The sequence below is a fragment of the Crocodylus siamensis genome, chromosome 8 (genome assembly GCF_052110815.1).
Source record: "Crocodylus siamensis isolate JL-2025a chromosome 8, ASM5211081v1, whole genome shotgun sequence".
NCBI lineage: Eukaryota > Metazoa > Chordata > Crocodylia > Crocodylidae > Crocodylus > Crocodylus siamensis.
Genome location: NC_143402.1, coordinates 73,765,287 through 73,785,904, shown reverse-complemented (window position 1 = coordinate 73,785,904; position 20,618 = coordinate 73,765,287). Strand labels below are relative to the sequence as shown.

Genomic DNA, 20,618 nt, shown 5'->3' with positions numbered 1-20,618 from the left:
AGTATCATGTAAATCGGTAACATTTCTCTTCTCGGAAGTCATTCAAACAGCCAAGAAGTTCTTCAGCTTCAATTTCATGATATAAAAAATAACAGGAAGATTTTACCAAGTGTTGCATCTGTTTAAGCTGAATCTGGTTATGCTTCTGATACAAGAGTGCACCACGATGTAATCTGTACTTCGTCCGTCTTGAGGAGGGTGTTCTTCGTATTTTAGATGACTTAAGCCACAAATTCTGCCTGCACTTCTCAGTCAGAGCGGATCACTGCTGATCTGAGCTCTCTTTTGTAGTCTTACAAACTAGCGTTTACATAATGAAGGCCTTTCCAACAGTGGGAGAGCAGGCTACATCCAAATTTCCTATTACCATCTGTTCAAACCTGTCATACTGAGCAGCTGCTGCTCGTATCTGTAGAATTATCCAGGTGTTGGTAGTCAAGTATCAGAAGAGCTGTGTAATTAAATATCAAGCTTGTTTTCCTGCAGTCTCCTGTTTTGGACAAATGCCAATTTCATCTTGTATTTGAAGGGGAATTCCTTTGATCAAAGGATGGATTTGTGGTCATTTTTTGTGTTGTAGACCAATAGGATGTGGTAGGGATGGTTGGTGCTGTTAACTGGAACTATGGGGCAGGAGGGCTTTGTCTGCTTCACCATGCATCTCAATGTTCAGATTTGGGACAGCGGAAGCCCAACACAAAGGCAGAGGTCTGTTTTGCTTCCTTCAGTGTCAAACCCTGCATGAGTTCAATGGGGTGCTGAGGAGCAACTCTAGAATTGAAGGGGAAATGAACACTTGTTTGTTCACAATAGAAGGCAAGATTAGGAATAAGCTGCCTCTTTCTGGTGAGGCTTAGTTACAGACTGTTATTTGACATTAGCTCCTCAGGTGCAGCCCACCGCCTGTAAACCATCCTACTGAGCAGTTCCAACATAAATTGGACCTTAGCCACTTTAGCACCAGCGGCATGTTAGAATCACTGAGTCATAGGAAATGAGGGTGCCTGTACACGAGCAGGTAATTATCACGCTCCAGCAGACTCCAGCATCAGCATCCCCACACTTCAAAATGGTGTTGGGGGTGCTTTAGATAAAGCCTGTTCCCTGAGCTTTAAAGAAAGCGGCCCCAACACCATTTTAAAGTATGGCCATGCTGATGCACAAGGTGCTTTAATTAGAGGCACGTCAGGAGGTCATCCAGCCCTACCTCCTGCTTAAAGCAGGACCATCCCCAGCTAGATCATCCCAGCCAAATCTTTGTCAAGCCGGACCTTAAAAACCTCCAAGGATGGAGAGTCCGCCACCTCTCTGGGTAACTGTTCTAGTGCTCTACTACCTTCCTAGTGAGAGAGTGTTTCCTCATATTGAACTTAACTTCCCTTGCTGCAACTTGAGCCCATTGCTCTTTGTGTCCCCTGCCACCACTGGGACCAGTCCAGCTCCACTGTTCTTTGACTAAGCAGTGATTAAGTGACCTACCCTAACAAACCAGGTCCACAAAGATAAATGCAGAATTAAATCATTAACATACTAAAATTCCAGCAATCCATACTCTGAAAACCTTAATATTTTTTAATATTCCCTGGGAGAGTTTGGACCAGGCCAAACCCCTTGGGAAAGAAGGGGGACTGCCAAATGTTGCGCTCTGGAAATGCATGAAACTCTTGAGAGTGGCTCTTACTCAACTCATCTATGTCATCTTATGAACAACCAAATCAAAAACAGCTGATAGATCTAAATAAAATTTGCACATATATCTGGTAATAACTAGTTCCATATCCAGGGAAACAGAAAACTAAAAGCCCTCTAGTGCACCCAGTATCACCTTTTTGGCTCCAGAAGTGTAATCCATACCTTGCTTGAATGCTCTAGTACTTATTTTTTTAATCAGTGTTGGAAATGTTGCTGTCATCCATCACCATGCTTTCCATCTAACCCAGTGGTGCTCAGCTGTTTGGTGCAGCGGGCCAGATGATGGCCAGTCAGTGTGGGGCCAGTCAGTTAGCCAGATTGGGCCCCATCCTACCTCCCTCAACCCCACACCATCAAATCGTGGCCATACACTGCCTCTGTGCGTTGAACTAGGATATTGTGCAGCCCATGGGGCTCTCCACCAGCCTGGATATATGGCAGTAGGGAAATGCCAGTTGCCACCACTGCTACCTTGCTGCCAAATTTTTGAACTCTTGGCAAACCCTGTGGGCTGGATGACATAGCTCTACAGGCTGGGGGTTGAGCATGTGTACACTAACCCATTTATTTTAGGGGATATTTTTAGCATCTTTTTTGCTCTACCAACTGGAATAGGCCTTATTGTCAGATTACTGTCTGAGGAAAACCCGCTCTTGTGAAACCCACTTCTGCCTGCCTTTTGTTTCTCTTCCTTTTCCAGCCTTTCGCTGTTTCACAAAGATAAAGAAAGTAGGCTTTCTCTTATCCTTGTTACTTCCTGCCTTGTGCAAATCTTAATTCCATCAGATTAACAGCGGAGAGGGAAGTCAGTCATTGTTTCAAGCTGTTTTCAGATTTGGGTAGAAATCGCTACATCAGTTTACATTTGATAGATTCTCTCTGCAAGCCATGAAAGCAGGAAAGCTAAGGATTAACACAAGATGCATCCCGTAGGCTGCACCTAGTCTCTGGGGTATATGTTGTAGGTAAATTGAAGCTTACGGACTTCATAGTTCTCCCTGTCCGAGTCCGGAGTCCTCCTGTAGTTGTACTGCTTGTTTGCAGGAGGGTTTTGCCTGTTAGAGTTGTTACTTCCACAACTCTCTTCCAAATGGGATTTACGCTTTTCTCACCCATAGATGGTATTTTTTAGTGTACTGATACCAGAAAAAACAATTCCTTGAGATTTTAGTGAATAAATACAGAACTGAAAGCCAAATTGAAAACAAACTGTACATGTTTTACCCCGTGAATCGATGTCAAGGTTTTGCTTATTAAAGCTCTTTGAGTCGGAATTGGCGACCTCATTTACCAAGGCCTTCATCCAAAGGGACAAGGGCATGATGGATTGTTGGATACGTGAATTATTTTGGGGAATACCATTGGGAGGAAAATCATAAATTAGGGACTAAAAATAAACAGGCAGATAACTGAACAGATTCTTTTTTAGATGTTAATAATTTAATTGATTATAAAATGTCTACCTCATACTATGGGTAAAAGCATCACTTTATCATTTTGGTGGTAGGGGGAGACTTAGTTGCTTACTGAATGAAATGCAGTTATTCCTCTCTTTAGTCTCGTTGCCTTCAAACTAAAGTGATTGGAATTCTGAATGCTGAAGTCATTTGACAAATCAGAGAGCTAGGTAGTGGGCTAGTCAGCTTGTGTTAATTTGGTTCCTGTTTTGATAATTGTAATAAAACACAAGCTGGTCTTGCTGAGACTATCCAGCTCTCTTGGTTATTAAAGGAAGTTATTCCAACTTCTTTTGCTTTGCTCTTTTCTTTTGTTCTTTTCAGACATGAGGGTAACGTATCTAAAGTGATTTGTTTTCTCCCGCTGCTTAAATAAACTGCTCTTATTTTTCATGTCTCTCTAAGTAGAGAATAGGAATAGCTTGCTAAACCTGCAGTCTCTGCTAGTACAGGTGTGCATTTCTAGACATCTTTGTGGTTCACAGATTCATAGATGTAGGGTCGGAAGGGACCTGAGCAGATCACCAAGTCCAACCCCCTTGCCTGGGCAGGAATGAATACTGGGCTCTTATGACCCCAGCTAGGTAGCTATCAAGCCTCTTTTTAAAGACCCCTGAGGCAGGAGCCAGCACTACTTCCCTTGAAAGTTGGTTCCAGATCCTGGCCACCCTGACTTGGAAGTAGCGCTTCCTGATGTCTAGCCTGAACCTACTCTCAGTCAACTTGTGGCTGTTATTCCTTGTTACTCTGGGAGGTGCTCGGGGGAACAGGTTTTCACCCATTCCGCGCTGATTCCCCCTGGTAAGTTTATAGATGGCCACTAGATCCCCCCTCAGCCCTCTCTTGTGGGGGCTGAACAGGTTCAGGTCCTGTAGCCTCTCATAGGGTCTGCCCTGCTGTCCCTGGATCATGTGGGTGACCCTCCTCTGGACTCTCTCCATGTTGTCCACATCACTCCTGAAGTGCGGCGCCCAGAACTGGACGCAGTACTCCAGCTGCGGCCTGACCAGTGCCGCATAGAGGGGGAGGATCACCTCCCTGGACCTGCTCGTGATGCATCTGTGGATACGTGACACGGTGCAGTTACCCTTGCTGACTGTGTCCTCACATTGGTGGCTCATGTTCATTTTAGAATGGATAACGATCCCAAGATCTCTTTCTGCTACTGTGCTTTCAAGAAAGGAGTTCCCCAGCCTATAAGTATGCAGCACCCTGCACTTGTCAGTAGTGAATCCCACCCTATTCTCATTTGCCCACCCCTGTAACATGTCCAGGTCCAGTTGTATCCTGTCCCTCCCTTCTAGCACACCCACCTCACACCAAATCTTGGTGCCATCAGCAAATTTGAACAAGGTGCTTTTTATCCCCTTGTCCAAGTCACTAGTAAAGAAATTAAACAGTATGGCCTGAGGACTGAGCCCTGGGGAACTCCGCTGCCCACATCCCTCCAGGTCAAATAATCTTCAGTAATACTGTGCCGAAAATTGGTAGCCATGCTGTCTGTTTTCTCAAATTCTATCACTTTTGGAAATCTAATCTTTAAAATCTACCAGTAAATCCTCTGAGTCATTTCTGTCAGCTCAGGAAGCTGAAGGAGATAGCAGATATTCCTGCTCTTCTAACTATTTTCTGGCACATGGGCCTCCCTTATGGCTACAAGCAGGCCCTCGTGGCATTGCCAGCCTGTTGGTTGCCAGGACTTCTCAATCTGTTTTCAAAGTAATTCTTAACCTCACTAATGGCAGACAAGGTTCTTTGGTAAATGCAGTATCATTTATTAGCCCAACTTGGTCTAAGAAATGGTATCGCGTTTACCCAAAGAACCTTGTCTGCTTATGTCCTTAGACCAACGCGGCTACAATCTGCACCCCTGCAACATGGAAGGTAACTTCACTCATGTAGTGCATAATAGCTAGAGTAGCCGGATGGGACCTCTGGCTGTGCTGTGCTAGTTTCCAGCTGGTTGGACAGCCTTCTCAGCATGAGCCCTTTCTCCAAAGGAAATGCTGTGTACGCCTGTAGAATCTCTGTGGGTGGCATGAGGGAGGAGAAAACGCACAGATTTTCCAGCCCTGTTGTTTTGTGATTGTGCATACATGATCTGAACAGTGGAGTGGTTAGAACAGCAGCTTTCACCTTTTTGAGGCACCTTTCCATAACTTTCTAAATTAAGCAGCACCCTCTGTGGATGTGGGTAGATGCTCCTTTTCCCCGTGCAAGGGAGATGTACCTTCAGAGGACCACACTTCAGAGTCCTGTTGCTCCCCAGTTGAAAAGCACTTGCTTAGCGTTTGAGCGTATCTAAAAAAGTGACTCCTAGGTCACCCCATCAACTCTTACCCCTTTGTGATTTAGCACCCTTTTATCTTCATATGGTTCCTGGTTTTGCTGGGGTCTTAATCCATAACACAGCAGACTATTTAAATGGATATTGAGCACCTTAGATGGATATTCGTTCCTGGAATGGAAAGAAAAAAATAGGATTTAAGCTGTTATTTCATACCTTGGTGTGACATTTTTAAAGGAACCTTGCTAAAGCATGGTGGGAAGAAATGAGACGAGGAGGGAAGGAAGCCAGCCTTTGGAGGCATTTATATTAAATAAGTACATGGTCCACACAGCAGCAGATGACTAGCTGGGTGGCATTATGGGTCAGGTAGATAAAGAGAAATCTGCTGGATGAAGCATCTCATGTACTTTACAGCTAAAGCAGGAGCTCAGCATGGCAAACAAACCTGCCTGTTGATGAATAGTGATGCCATTAAAAGATGGGCTTATCAACAATTATGCACTCAGCAAATGATGTTAGTAAGCAGTAACCTGACTGTCTAGACCCTACACCAGCTCTGTCATCCCTTCCCACTCTTATCATTGCAGTGGGCTGTCTGCCAAGGAAATCCAACAAAAGAGCAATAAAGAAATACAATGCAGCAGGCATGTGTTCACTTCCCCTTCCTCTTTATTCTTCTGCCAGTGTTTTTTATTTCCATTCTGTACTCCATTCTAACTTTCTCTTTCCTTGCTATGTAAATACTGTATCTTCCCCCATGTGCTGTTTTTTTCATTTCCACTCCTCTGTGCTTCCACAGTCTCTTTATTTTAACTGCTTCAGATCCTATCATGAGCAGATCCATTTTCTTGGTTTAGATGAAATATGGCTTAAACTAGAAAAACATACAGTTGAGGCTAAGCATTGGATTACTCCACAGAGATGACCAAGAGCAAAGGGCTGACCACATAAAAACTTTTTTTTGAATGAATACCTCTGACATGTGGTACATGTGAACAGTCTGCAAATTTTTCTTAAATAAGCAACTTCTTGGAAACCTCTCAAAGTAAACTAAAATATGCTAAGCTATTACTCTCAAATGATAGAAGAAAGATAAGAGGAGTAAATTGATTAACCAGACTCTGTTGCCTTTTGTAAGTCCTTTCTAATGGCAGGTTTGCAATATGCCAGGTCTTTTGTCAAGATTAAAAACACATTTTGAAATAACATTTAGAAAAGCATTAGTTTAATATTTAAAGTAATATTGAAGCAACTTCCAGCCCTCTCATAATTATATAGCTTAAATGAAATTTGGATTTCTGTCCTAAATATATTTGAATTTGCTGACAATCTGGCTCACTTTTATATTCCCAATATAGAATGTGTCCTTGAATATAGATGATCAATCACTGCAAGGATTCTGTATTCCTGAATTCACAAAGCTGGGTTACCCCCTTTCTTGTGAAAAGCCCACAAGAAGGGGGAGTTAGTAAGGAAAAATCCAGCAAGTTTCCCATTATGGATCTGGTTTGGTTGAAAGTTTGCTGGGCAGCCTTAGGTAGAGAGGAGAAAACAGTTGGACTGCCATAACCTCCAGATCCTCAAGAGCTAAGTGGGGCTTGCTTCTCCGTTACTCTTGTGCTCTTGTGTACAAGTGTACACTATACGTGTGGTAATACAGAATGCTGTGTGCTTATGGTGTCCCCCATCCTCAAATTTCCTGATGCTGGTGTATCAAAATATATTGAACAAAATAATGCATCCTGTCTAGGAGAGCTGGATGGAGCAGGGCATTTAACATTGTGATGATTTGCAAATAAATTGAACAAATCCTATATCCAACCTAAATGAATCAAATATGAGGAAATTATTACTGGGAAAGTGGTCGTGGCAGTGCAGCTTTTGGAGGGCGGGGGGACACAAAGTTGAAGGGAAAGGGACATTTGGAGGTGAAAGGAGTCACTTGTGTGCTGAACTTGAGTAGCCTAAAGTGAACTACAAATGTTAACAATTCCTCCTTCTTTAGGCTTTCTTACTTAAAATTTCTTCAAAAAGTCTGGGATGGGATAAGTGGTCTCTCTCTTGCTGCATGTATCTAAAATCTTTTTAAAAAATTGTTATTCCAGAGAGGAAGATTCAGACAATGAGAAGGAGAAGAGAATCTGGTACTATAGCACAAAGATCCAGCTAGCAGAGTTAATTGAATGCTTAGATAAAGATTACTGGGAAGCTGATCTTTGCAAAACTCTGGAAGAAATGCGTGAGGAAGTTCATCGGCATATGGATATTACAGAAGATCTTACTAACAAAGCACGTGGTAACAACAAATCTTTCCTGGCTGCAGCAAATGGTAAGAATATCTCCTCTGCCCTTAGTGGGAATGAATATTAAATGTTGTTGTATGACTTGACTTTAAACTAGTGATCTGTTTCTGGTTTATAAGAAGTATGAGATGCATTATGCAAACGTGCTTCCTGTTGTCTATATAGGCTTGGTAAAGGTTGCATTTCCATTGCCTTTGATGTAATGTGCCATTTAGGCATTTAAGACGGATACATTGGATAAAGGCAGTGTCTATTACCAAAAACTAAGTGGAGACAAGTCACTTATTATTATTATTATTATTATTATTATTATTATTAGTAATGTCCCAAAATGTAACTGTCCTTTTATGTTAACTCTGAAATTGATATTTTATAGAGGAGAAGGAAATAGAATTGACTGCAAATAATATCTGAATTGCCTACAAAACTTGTTTACTTTTAGTTACGTTAAACTTCTGTTTGCATACTGTGTGATATATCCATATGTATGCAGTGGTCTTCCTAATTAGCAAGATTCCTGGCTTTCTCTGATTTAAAAAAAAAAATCCTCAATTCTGGGTTTAAAAAAAAAAAAAAAGTAACCCCAAATCAACATTTTCCAGGATTGAAATGAAACACCACTAACAGGTAGGTAGGTAGATAGATAGGTAGTGTTGTTTCATTTTAATCATGGAAAAAATGTGGATTTGGGTAACTTTTTATGTAACTGAAATTTGAGGATTTTTTTACATTGGAGAAAACCAGGATCCCTGCTAATTACCAGGAAATGGCACAGTTTTCCTATCAACCATTAATAAAGATAAATATGACAGTCAGTGTAAGTTAACAGTGTTATTCAGCTTTGACATTTTTAATAATATTTCACTTCTCTGTAGATCTTTTTTGTTTAAAATTTGAAGTCTGAGCCTATTATTGCAGTTGCCCAGTGCTATCAGTGTTCTTCTTGGCTGCTGAGCTATAAATTAATGTTACTTGTCAGAATTTCTAACCAGCAGTTTGATATAAAGCAAAAATTAAGTGCTACTGAATAAACTAATATCTTAAGTGTAATTAAATAATGTTGCTGCTAGTATTAAGTGAAAAAAATATGCTTTATGTGTGTGTTAAGAATGTGGATTAAGAGTAGAAATAAGCACAATACATTTTTTGTTCTGATGAGAGAGACCTAATTCTGTAAGTCAGTGTGACTTGGCACTTGGTACAATCTGACTTCTTTGGATTGCATTAATGAAGTACAAAATTTAGGAAACTTGTAAGCAGAGAAAACAAGTAGGGGAAATTCACCCCAAAAAGACATCTTGACTTGTATAGAAGCTATGTCTGGATCTGGCTTTGCACATGTGGCCTGGTGAAGCTCATGACTCGTATACTTAGTGTGTAGATTCCCCTTTCAGGTCACCTTGGTGAAGGAATTAATTCTACAGCACATGCTTTTTTTTTTTTTTTTTTCCTTTTTAACCTTTTATTCTTTCTAAGAGACAAGACGCATCAAAGTCGCTTCAGCCATACTAAATTGAATATTAGGGTTTTAGCTGAGTGTTTCAAACTATATATGTTGATGAAAGGCATTTCATTAGCTGAAGCATCTGATTTACTAACATTTTGAAGTCTAGAAAAATGTCATTGTATGTTGTAAGCAAAGCAGCTGCAAACAATGATCTGGGAATATGAGATCATAAAAATAAAAGAAATCCATACTTCACAATTCATATAAAATCATTGGTACTTTGCTGGAAGCCAAGGTGGGATTGGCGTAAGAATGAGAGGACATGTGGAAAAGGTCTTGGCTGGAGGAGAATGTCAGCAAAGGAAGTCTGAGCTGTAAGCGGTGGAGGGCATCTTTGAGTGCCCTTCACTGATAGCCGGGCTGTCTAACTCACTGTGCCGTGGCCCTGCGCTTACTCTCCACTCTCCCTGCTGTGCCACGCTGCACTGTCCTGCCCCTGGAGTGGGGGCAGCCAGCAAAAGCCAGAGGAGGGAGGGGAAGCCCAGACAGCCCCACGTTTATAATCAGTAAATATTTCAATGGCGAAGTGCTCAGAGAACTTCGTGACTACTGGCTGAGAAGCAAGAATTGCATCTTGTGTGAACTTTGATACTTTCCACATTTTTATTCTTCATGTAAATGAACTGAAAATCTGTTCATAAAAGACACTGAGAGAAACCTTCCTTGTGAATTTTTGGGGGTGGGGGTAGAAATGAACACATTGCTGATTCATCATAACTGGATTCTTCAGCTAAAAGCATTTGGTCAAAAATTTGTACGCCAGCTCAAGTTATTTATATTAGCACTGTAAGTAATGTAAAAATAGCCTGAAGAGGCCTCTTTGGAGGCAAATCTGATTCTGTAAATACGTGTCTCTGCTTTACATTCAAAATAAAACAATGAGTTAAATTATTGGAGAGAGAGTTGTTTTCTGTTTTAGCCAGCAGTTAAAAAAAATGCTGGTCTATTTCCAAGTTGCATGAAGATTTTTCAGTAATTTTTCTGAAAATTCTTGTGAACACCTAATTTTACCCCCCAAAAAGTGAGGATTTTTTAATACCAGTGCAGCTCCCCACCCCACAAAAATGAATTAAATTAATTTGTCTTGGAACAAAAGGGCTGAGTCAGCTCCTTTAACATCTGAACTTTGTTTCCACTGATGTCTGCATCAGACATCAAGCTTAAAATAGCCAAGGATTAAAATGGAAGTGGGTTTGGGTGTGTTTGGTGCACAACTACTTCATTCTAAGAAATCAAGAAGGGCCTTCAAAATGGCTGTGGTTTGAAAACAGAAAAATAAGGTGGGAAGCTAGATTTTAGTGTGTGTTTATTTCCAAGTGCCTAGCTTTTGTCCTTTAAATGAAGATGGCTTTGACATTTCATGACTTACCATTTTAAACTTATGGGTTTTGTAAAGGGTCTTTTGATACTTGTTGTCTGCATTTCAATTTTTATTACTCTAGATGAAATTTTAGATGCTCTGAGAATTAAAAGAGGAGAAATAGTGGAAGATAAAAATTCAGTAACTGATGAAATGGAGAAGGCCAAAAATGAGGCTGAAAACAGTGGCCCAACAGATCTGGAAAAAAGCAAGGAGGAATCTGCAGACCAACTACAGGACAAAACTGAGGAAACATCACCTGAACAAGATTCAGAAAAAGGAAAAGCAGAAGGTAAAGAATCCAGCATTGGTTTAGCAATTACATTTTCCTTTAAGAAAAGCAACATTTGATATGAATTTGTTATATTAATAATAAAAAAAATAATCCTTCTAAGAACACTTACCAGGATTTTCTTTTAATTACTCGTAAAAAGACTGCTATTTTGTGGCTTCATTATTACCTTTTTTCCTCACTGTACTTGTTCACTTTTCAGAGAATTAATACACTTCTTTACTGCTGTTTTACAAAATAGCCCAGTTTTAGCTCTGAGATGTCTGGAGCCCATATCCACCAGTATCAGAAGACTGACTTCTAACGCTACTTTTAATTAGAATTAGTAGGTTTTGGTCTGTTTGCATTCCTTGATCCCGAGAGACTGTTATCATTACGGTGGAGATGAACTAGCTATATTTTGACGTAACATGCTTCTTAGCATGGGTAAAGCCACATGATATTCTAAGCCAGTTTTTAGAATACTGTTACATTTTTGTTGTGCATTTTACTATAGAGCCAACAGTCGTTGGGGATAAAAGTATCTCTGTGACATCAAGCACTGATGGCAACACCACAAATCCTGCAGGAGAGACTAGTTCCTCTGAAGGGAAGAACACAGTGGGGTGTCAGTCAGAAACCTCTGATAGCAACAATGTGGCAGAGAAGAAGGTGGCATCAGAGCTCCCCCAGGATCTCTCAGGTACAGAGGGCACAACAGCAATGCCTCTGTAATTTGGGGAATCTTAATATTCCTTAAATTCTGGTTTGTCAACTAAAACCATTTACAGTGTATGTTCACTCATGCTGTTTGCTTGCAGTGCCATCCTTTACTGCTACGTTGTCATCTAACATTTCAAGGTTAATTTCCTTGCATTTAGTGCAGGGTATAGAGCCCCTTCCTGTCATTGGCATTTGCTTCCACATCTTCCAACAATTGTTATGGCTGAGCTTCTTTGTGTTCCTGTTTTCTGCATATTCTCTTCTAACATTTTTTCTTCACATGCAAACCATAGTGGTGTTTAACATCCAACAAAACCATATTTCAAGTTCTTGTTTGTGAATGGCCGTTAAATAACTAAACTTGTGTACTGTATAAACTACTAACAAGTGAGAAATCAGTGCTTGCGTTCATTTAAATGGGTTTATTAGATTGCCTGGAGAAAATTCTTGGGTGACCCCCAAAATCCATAAAATGCAACTTGATAACTTTTATATAGGATAGCGCTCATAGCTTTATATCTTAAGCTTTGCTTTATTCTATGACTTTTAGAGCAATAGCATATTCCAACTTTAATTTTAGAATGCACATTTGGTACATTGAATCCATACCTATATTTTGAAGTGTTAAACTTGTTTTAGATTTGGTGTCATAACCATATTACCATCAAAGAAGTTTATTTAAATTAGCCAATATTAAATGTAGAATTGCAGAAGTTGCATTTTTCACTTGTCAATATTACAGATAGACTACCGTAGTTTTACTAAAAAGCAGACCCAGTATCCTGAACTTGAATGTTGTTCTCAAACCATTGTAACTGGGAAAGGATTGCATTGTGCTTCAAAAGCAAAATGTCTTTGATGCACGCTATAATGCTTTTGGGTTGGTTATTTAATTTATTGTGTGATTTGCTATATTCAGGTCTTCTGTCCTAAATTACCATAGTCTCCTCCAGTTTTACTTGTTTATTTTAGCAGGTTGTTTGCTAGTTGTATTAGCAGTTTTGCATGCATCCCCAAGAGGGAAAATATGCTTATTCTTGGGACAAAAACATTAAGGTTTTTAGACCACCCATTTACAAGTCACGTATTGAATGCGTTTTCACTTGAAAAGGAAATAAAGAATATTACAGAAAGTGATGGGGGAAGTGTAGAGGTTTAGAGTGACTCTGAAATATTTCTGCATTTACCTAGCTGTTTAAAAAATTCTTTTTTATACAGATGTGTCACTTTGGAATATGGGTTTCTCTTTATTCTGTTTAAGCAGGTGCCTCCAGCTCTCTCCTCATACTTTACTAGCTGACAGTCAGACGTGCTTCAGGGCTCTTCACTTAAGAGGGAAGGGCCCCGCTGAGCATATACGAAGCGGGCATTCATTCCCATGTGCGAGGAACTGGGACTGCCGTGCCAACCATATTCCTTCTGGTTGAATACCACTCTGGACCTTGGTTCCTCATTTGGGTGTATGTGGGGGGCCTCTTCTTTCTCTTCCCCAAACACCAGGTGGTCAGAGCTGCCATTAACTCTGAATTTCTGCCATTAACTGTCAAAAAATACCCTAACAATTGTTAAGGATAATGCATAGTGAGTCTCTCTCATGCCCATACCTAAACACCTTGGCTATGTAGAATTTGTATGAATGCTCTAAAGGAAATATTCTTTCAGTGTATATATGGATGGGCATTTTTATGTTGAAAATTTTCAGCTCATCCCATCAAAACATATATATTCATCATCTTACCGTTTAATTCTAGATGATGAGGACCTGGCTGAGCAGTGGTAGCTAATTGCATCTAATTTAGAAATGGTGAATTTAAAATGTGGATTGAGAGCTTTACTTCATGAGGAACTGCCAGTTTAAAAAATAAAAACTTATTTGCATTACTAATAGTAGCTCTGTTTATTAAAATTGAAGTGAAAAATATCAGTTTTCGATTTTGTTTTTTATTCGTCATTATGGATAATGCAAACAAACTAGTCATTTTTTTTCATTTCCAGGCACTAGCACAGTACTGATTTTTATTACGTGTTTTTTATATTATTCATGTTACTGTAATGGCTGGAAGCCCTAGTCTTGAACTGGAAATGCATTGTGCTAGTAAGCACTGTACAATGCATGTACAGTTCCAGTTTCAGACCCTGTGATCTAAATAGAAGACAGAAGGTGACAGGGGGATGTATATTGAAAGAATAAAACAGTATTGGTCAGCATCATTAGCAGCTTGGCTGTATTTTTGTGTTTTAAGGATGGATTTGAAGTTTAATGGGATAGTTTTGTGGTTTTTTTAGAGTGGTCCTCCCAAACTTGAAGGGCAGCATGAGAGGTAGCCCTAAGGTGGTGTTTGAAAATCTGACGTAGGGGCAGTAGATGTTGGTATCATAAGGTCCATGTGATATGGGAGCTGACTTCAGTTCTGGGTGAAAAATGATAGAGAGAGGCTTTGAAAGTGAAAATAAACAGCTGTTGTGCAACTCAGTTGAAGGAGGAAAGCCAGTAGAGGGATGCCTAGAGCGGGGTAAGGGTCCAAGTGATAAGCTAGGAATGCTCTGCTCTGTATAGCAGCATTCTGTGTGCATACAAGTGGAGCAAGATTGCATTTGTGAATATGAGAACAAGGATGTGGTAAAAGGCCTCAACAGTAGTTTTAGTTGTCTGGATAGATGGGATACTGTGTTTTAGACATGTAAGAGAGATTCTCAAGAAGAATAAAGGCATAGCTGGGATGTGAGGATATAGAGGATTGAGTTTAAGGGGATGGCTAGACATCCAGTTGAGAGAGATTGATGCAGGCTGAGATTTTAGTTGGGAAAGATGGATAGCTCTGGACTGCTGTCCTGGTGATTTTGTAGTTGAATTTGTTTGTGGATGAGACGATCAAGAACTAAGGTGAAGAGGAACAAGAAGGGAACCAAGGATACAGTCTATTGGACCGCTGCAGAAAGCTGGGAGGCTAAAAAGGGTCTTTTGAAGGAATAGGTAGAAAGGGAAAAGGGAACCAAGAAAGGAGAGTATCACAGAAGCCAAGAAGGAACGATTTCAAGAGTTTCTTTTGTGGCAGGGACTAAATGCTTCAGTGGAGGGACGTTCAAGTGCACATGTTTAAAAAAAAAAAAATACACACACACGCACACACACAAAATAGATATATTTCTGCCCTTTTTTTTTTATTAAACTTCCTTTTAAGGCTGCAGTTTACTTAAGTGTGTCTGTTTAATCTATGAAAATTTTTTAAAATGCTTTCTTCTTTGAAGGATGCGGTGCTTTGGATGGGAGACCCCATCTTACAGGTATTTCTCTCCAGTCTAGCGAAGAGAAGTACAGTTTCAGTAGTTCATCCAACTTTTTTGAGAATTATGTCTAAAAAGAGGGGGAGAAAGATGAGCTTGCCTGGATACAGAAAAAAAATTCTAAAAATCAAGTTTTTCTTTTTTAGAGGAAACTGGTGAGATGATTCCCAGCAGCAGTGCTAGTGTATCCAGTGTGCCCCTGCAGTCAAACTTTGAAAACAGCAACAGCAGTGACCTAAACTCCATGCAGATGTCTGAAGATGCTGAAAATGGCGAAAGAGGGTCACAGACCTCAGAGGAGACAGGTAAAATAATAACTTTGCTAGTCTTGTTCTGACTTTTATTCTTAAATTTCACAATTCTTTTACGTTAATCAGCAAACTTCCATATTCACATTCTCATTCTTTGTTTCTTTGTTTAAAACCTTCTTTGTGTGGGTGGCACAGCAGAGAAATCGAATGGTGAAAGAAGTGATTCTCCAGGGACAGGGAAAGGTACCCCTGGTTCAACGCGAATGGTCACCAGACTACGAAATCCAGATAGTAAGCTAAGCCAGATGAAAAACCAGCAGGTCGCTGCTGCAGCACATGAAGCAAATAAGTTATTTAAAGAAGGCCGAGAGGTTTGTATTCGTGTTAGGAATTTCTAAAGCACAGAATTATGCTGTTTATGTGAATGTTCCTCTCTGAGCAAAATGAGGACTACTGGCATTGGAAGATGTGAGTGTACCTGAGAGACTCAGGGGTGCTGGAATTATCACATCAAAGGTTGTCTTCCCCATCTCACTTTCTATCTCTCTCTCTTTCACTTTGCTGGTAACTTCTGAATTACTGATGGGTGCAACAGTAAAAGAATAGAGGAGAGCCCCTTCCCTTCATTTAGAAGCTCAGGACAGTGATGGAGTAGGTTGTTATACATGTGTAGACTGCCGACATGCATTTTTGTCCCAGGTTTTGATCAAGTGTGTTAAAATTTCCTTGCTACAGTTCTTAATTTAGTAATAAAGGTTGTATTTATCACATGGGTGGCTGGGCTAAAATTTTTTAATCTAATACTCCCAAAGGCAATCTGTAATCATATTTGTGGTTCACTGGAGATAAATAATGTACCGAGACAGCTTAAGGAGTTGTTCATTATAAATAGGAATGCAATAAAATTATTTAAATGGGTGAATTAATTAAAAATGTTTACTTAATCAGGTTCTTGTGGTCAACACCCAAGGAGAAGTCTCCCGGCTGAATGCCAAGAAAGAAGTTGTGATGAAAGGAAATCTCAACAATTATTTCAAGTTGGGGCAAGAGGGGAAGTACCGTGTGTATCACAATCAGTATGCCACCAATTCATTCGCATTGAACAAACACCAGCATAGAGAAGACCACGACAAGAGACGGCACCTCTCACATAAGTTTTGTCTGACTCCTGCCGGAGAGTTCAAATGGAATGGCTCTGTACATGGGTCCAAGGTTCTTACCATATCCACTTTGAGGCTAACTATCATTCAGCTAGAGAACAACATCCCTGCATCATTCCTTCATCCCAACTGGGCTTCACACAGGTAAAGAAATATTAAATATTTCAGCTTGCACAGTTTTATGTAAGAACATTACTTTGTCATATCACTTGCATAAACAAAGAAGAAATTTGCTTGCATGTTATTACGAAGGAATGACTAAAGCTACTCAGCCTTTTTATGAAGACATCAGCATGTAGTTTACTCAGTCTAATTTAAAAACTTACTGACATACTGCGCACAGGCATTAACCCAGGATATTTTGTATTCTTTCAAATGTAGGTCTAACTGGATTAAGGCTGTCCAAATGTGTAGTAAACCTAGAGAATTTGCACTGGCTCTCGCAATACTGGAGTGTGCAATTAAGCCAGTTGTTATGCTGCCAATCTGGCGGGAGTCCTTGGGGCACACTAGGTAAGAGAATCCTTATGAATGTTAAGCATCAGTACTCTGTTCTGCAGCCACTAGATTCCCTAAAACGATTAAGAATCATGACTGCTTGTACACACGCCCCTTAAAAATGAAATGTTCTCTTCTAACACCTGACACTGAAATTCTCTATGGACATTTATGCCTAGTTGAATTATCTTGTTTCAGGAAAAGCCTTTTCTTCAGCCAGGTTATTACCTAAGCCTCAGCCTCAAAGTGACATGAATGGGAAGTCCAAGAAAGCAGCAGTGAAGAGAGAAGCTTCTCATCTTGTCATAGGAGTGGGACTCATGTTTCTAATACTGAATACTGTTTCAATCAGTTGTATTTGCAGTGGTTTAAATACTCACCAAAATGATGTGATAATGAAATACAGATGATTAGATCATTCCTTAACTTAATTTTTTATTGTTAGTTCTAGCCCTCAATTGAAATATTAAAATTTATTCAAAGGGGCAATGTATGCTATTGTTCAAATTATTTAATTTGCTCTCAAACTGTTACATAATATGGAAGTATGCTACCTATTTAATATTTCCCAAATTTCATGTATTAGATTACACAGAATGACAGCAATTGAGAGAGAGGAAAAGGAAAAGGTGAAAAAAAAGGAAAGAAAACAAGAGGAGGAAGAAACAATGCAGCAAGCTACTTGGGTGAAATATACCTTCCCTATCAAACATCAGGTACACTTCTGTTTAGCATTTTGTCTTGGAGTAATGAAAAGCTTTATTTCTGCTTATTTGTCCTTTTTACAATTGAATTTCAGACATAAGATGTTAGTAACCAAATGTCTCCCTTTGTGGCTTGTGCATTGCTCCCTTTAATATCATTGTGAGCCTGTCCAAATATTTAAAGACAGAATTTGGCCTTACATTTTTGGTATTATTTCTGGACCTCAAAACTTGAGGTGGACCAAGTTGACACTTGTATTTATGATACACAACACAACCCTTTTAATATCTAGGTGAATACAGTGTTGTTCTTTGAAAAGAGAAATCTTGAGTTTTAATTAAAAGAAATGTGAAATGAAAAAGATTATGATAGAAATCTATTTATTTTCTCTCAGTTGTGATTTATCGTGGAATTGGGTTGCTGGCTTCTGCTTGTCAGTCTTTCAGGCAAAGGCAGCACTTGTTTTTTATGTTGGACAGACTGACTATTATAGATAGCAATAGACATAGTTTATGGACTAACGGACATAAACAGACTTAGTTATTTCAGAATATGAAAACCGAGGCTGCATAGTTAAGTTTCTTTTAGATCATTGATGTGTGTGTTAAATCTTATTTCAAGACATTTTGCTTTCTTCCTAATATCACATATACATGAAAAAGCTGTGCAAGTGCAAAGTATCCTGTGATCTGGCAGTACTTCCTCCTCTTTAAGCCCATTTCCTTTACAGGTTTTGGTGAACAGCTATATTTTTAAAAAGGATTAATGCTGTAATGTATTTAACAGGTTTGGAAACAAAAAGGAGAAGAATATAGAGTAACAGGCTATGGTGGTTGGAGCTGGATTAGTAAAACACATGTTCATAGATTTGTGCCTAAATTACCCGGAAATACTAATGTCAGTTACAGAAAATTACTACCAAGTAAGTGTAAATTTTCTTTGTTTTGAATTAATAGTGCACTATCTGAATTAACTGCCTATTCAGGTCATTTTATCAGAATTATCCTAGCTATGTAGGCTTTATTCTAAATAAACTCCCAGGTAAGGTACATTTTTAGGATTTGATTTTACTGTCTTTCTTTAAATAACCTATTTTCAGTGTCCTGGAATTTAAATTGGCTCAGTTTATCAGATTAGGACAGTTTATAGAATATACATGACTATGGAAAGCACAGCTTAAACTACAGGGGAAACTGTTCTCTGCAGGAGACTTGAGAAAAATGGCTCTCATGCAGTTAGTTGCCTCCAAATTTAAGTTTTACTTGGTTCTGTTGATTAGTCATCTGAAGTTTTATTTAGAATAACAGTTTTCTTGGGAATCTTGAGATTCCTCCTACATTTTAGGGTGGGTGAATTTACAGATACTAAATTATCTTTGGGAGTTTGTAGGGGGGACTTGCTGAACCCACAAAAAATACAGGTTCTCTGCTGTACTTAACTATAGACAGACAATGGACGCTGCCTTTTTAAGTTTTGCACACCTAATTGCTGTGGTAGTTTACTGTTGTCTCAGGAATTTGGTTGATAGCCACTGTGATATCAAGCACAGAGTATCAGTCAATTGGATAATACCCATCTGGGAATTAAAACATACAGACTCAAAGTTTCAGGAAGTAACTAATGAATTTTTGGAGCCCAATCCAAATAACTTTTAGGAAGCCTGGTTTACAGAGGTTTAGTGCTTTTGAGAATTGATTCATTTTTATAAAGTGTTCCGAATCAGTTCCCTAAAGTCACTAGTTACTCTTTAAAATCTGTATCTGAGAGCTTGTCTCTGCTCCCATAGGGCAACTTTCCCCCTTATAGTTTCATAGTTTCTAGGGTCGGAAGGGACCTGAGCAGATCATCTAGTCCGACCCCCTGCCGTGGCAGGAAAGAGTACTGGGGTCAAACAACCCCAGCAAGATGTTCATCTAACCTCCTCTTAAACACCCCCAGGGTAGGAGCCTGCACCACTTCTCTTGGAAGCTGGTTCCAGACCCTAGCCGCCCTGACCGTGAAGTAGCACCTCCTGATACCTAACCTAAACCTACCCTCTGCCAGCTTGCGACCGTTATTCCTGGTCACTCCTGGCGGTGCTCGGAGGAACAGCGACTCCCCCAATGCCTGCTGATCCCCCCTGACTAGTTTATAACAGGCCACAAGATCCCCCCTCAGCCTTCTCTTTTGGAGGCTGAACAGGTTCAGGTGCCGTAGCCTCTCCCCATAGGGCCTGCCCTGTTGTCCCCTGATCATACAAGTGGCCCTCCTCTGGACCCTCTCCATGCTGTCGACATCCCTCTTGAAGTGTGGCGCCCAGAACTGGACGCAGTACTCCAACTGCGGCCTGACCAGTGCTGCACAGAGGGGGAGGGTTCGTCTTTCCTTCCTACTTCCTTCAGCAGGATCAAGAGTTGACTTCACAGCACACTTGTTTTTATGTACATTTAAATTTCTTACTGAATGTATTGTTCAATTGATGGATTCTGTGTTTGCATTTTAACCATGACACTGGTTAATTTGGTGGAAAGGAGAGCATAAAGGTAAAATTACTCCATGCTTGTAAAACAAGAAGAAAATTATTGCATCACAACAAAATATACATGACTCTGAGCAAGCAGAAATATTTAAAACTTTCTCATTAATTTGTTAATAGCAAAGAATGATGATGTCACCATTGAAAATCGGTGTGAACTGGATAAAAGAAAAAGTACAACAAAAGTAAAAATAGAGACTGATTCTTTGAAAGGCAGAATAAAAGATTCTCAGGATCGACAAGCAAAGGACCAAACAGAAATGAAAACTTCTGCAATCTTGGGGAAAGTCCAACCAAAGGAAGAAAATAAATTGCATGAAGAAAAAGTGAAAATTGATATCAATTCTGAAAACCTAGATCATGCGAAAGACAAAGGTGATATAGACACTTTTTTCACATCTGAAAATAGTTCAGCCTTTATATGTGCCATATAAGCTATCCATATATAAAATACAATGTAACACAAGAAATCTTCTGGCCATTCTTTCTAACTTTGAGTTTGTCTGTGGCAAAGGTGTTTGTAAATTCTGTGCCAATCATTTACTAATAGGCAGTCACTTGGGTAGTTTTAATTACTGTCTTTTGTACAACCTGGGTTTTT

The 20,618-nt window shown here is 39.7% G+C and overlaps 1 protein-coding gene across 11 annotated transcripts in view; it reads left to right on the top strand.

Annotated features, from left to right (window-relative positions):
• BPTF (bromodomain PHD finger transcription factor) overlaps positions 1–20,618 on the top strand; it is an 83,432-nt gene that overhangs the window by 24,408 nt on the left and 38,406 nt on the right. For 10 of the 11 annotated variants that reach the window (XM_090061073.1, XM_090061070.1, XM_090061065.1 and 7 more), the window contains exons 3-12: positions 7,545–7,768; positions 10,692–10,901; positions 11,398–11,583; positions 15,035–15,193; positions 15,335–15,510; positions 16,088–16,443; positions 16,681–16,812; positions 17,384–17,513; positions 18,289–18,424; positions 20,138–20,392. In XM_090061073.1, coding sequence (XP_089917199.1) covers positions 7,545–7,768; positions 10,692–10,901; positions 11,398–11,583; positions 15,035–15,193; positions 15,335–15,510; positions 16,088–16,443; positions 16,681–16,812; positions 17,384–17,513; positions 18,289–18,424; positions 20,138–20,392 — 1,964 coding nt within the window. The remainder of the gene's footprint in view (positions 1–7,544; positions 7,769–10,691; positions 10,902–11,397; positions 11,584–15,034; positions 15,194–15,334; positions 15,511–16,087; positions 16,444–16,680; positions 16,813–17,383; positions 17,514–18,288; positions 18,425–20,137; positions 20,393–20,618) is intronic. The other variant, XM_090061072.1, reaches the window with a different exon arrangement.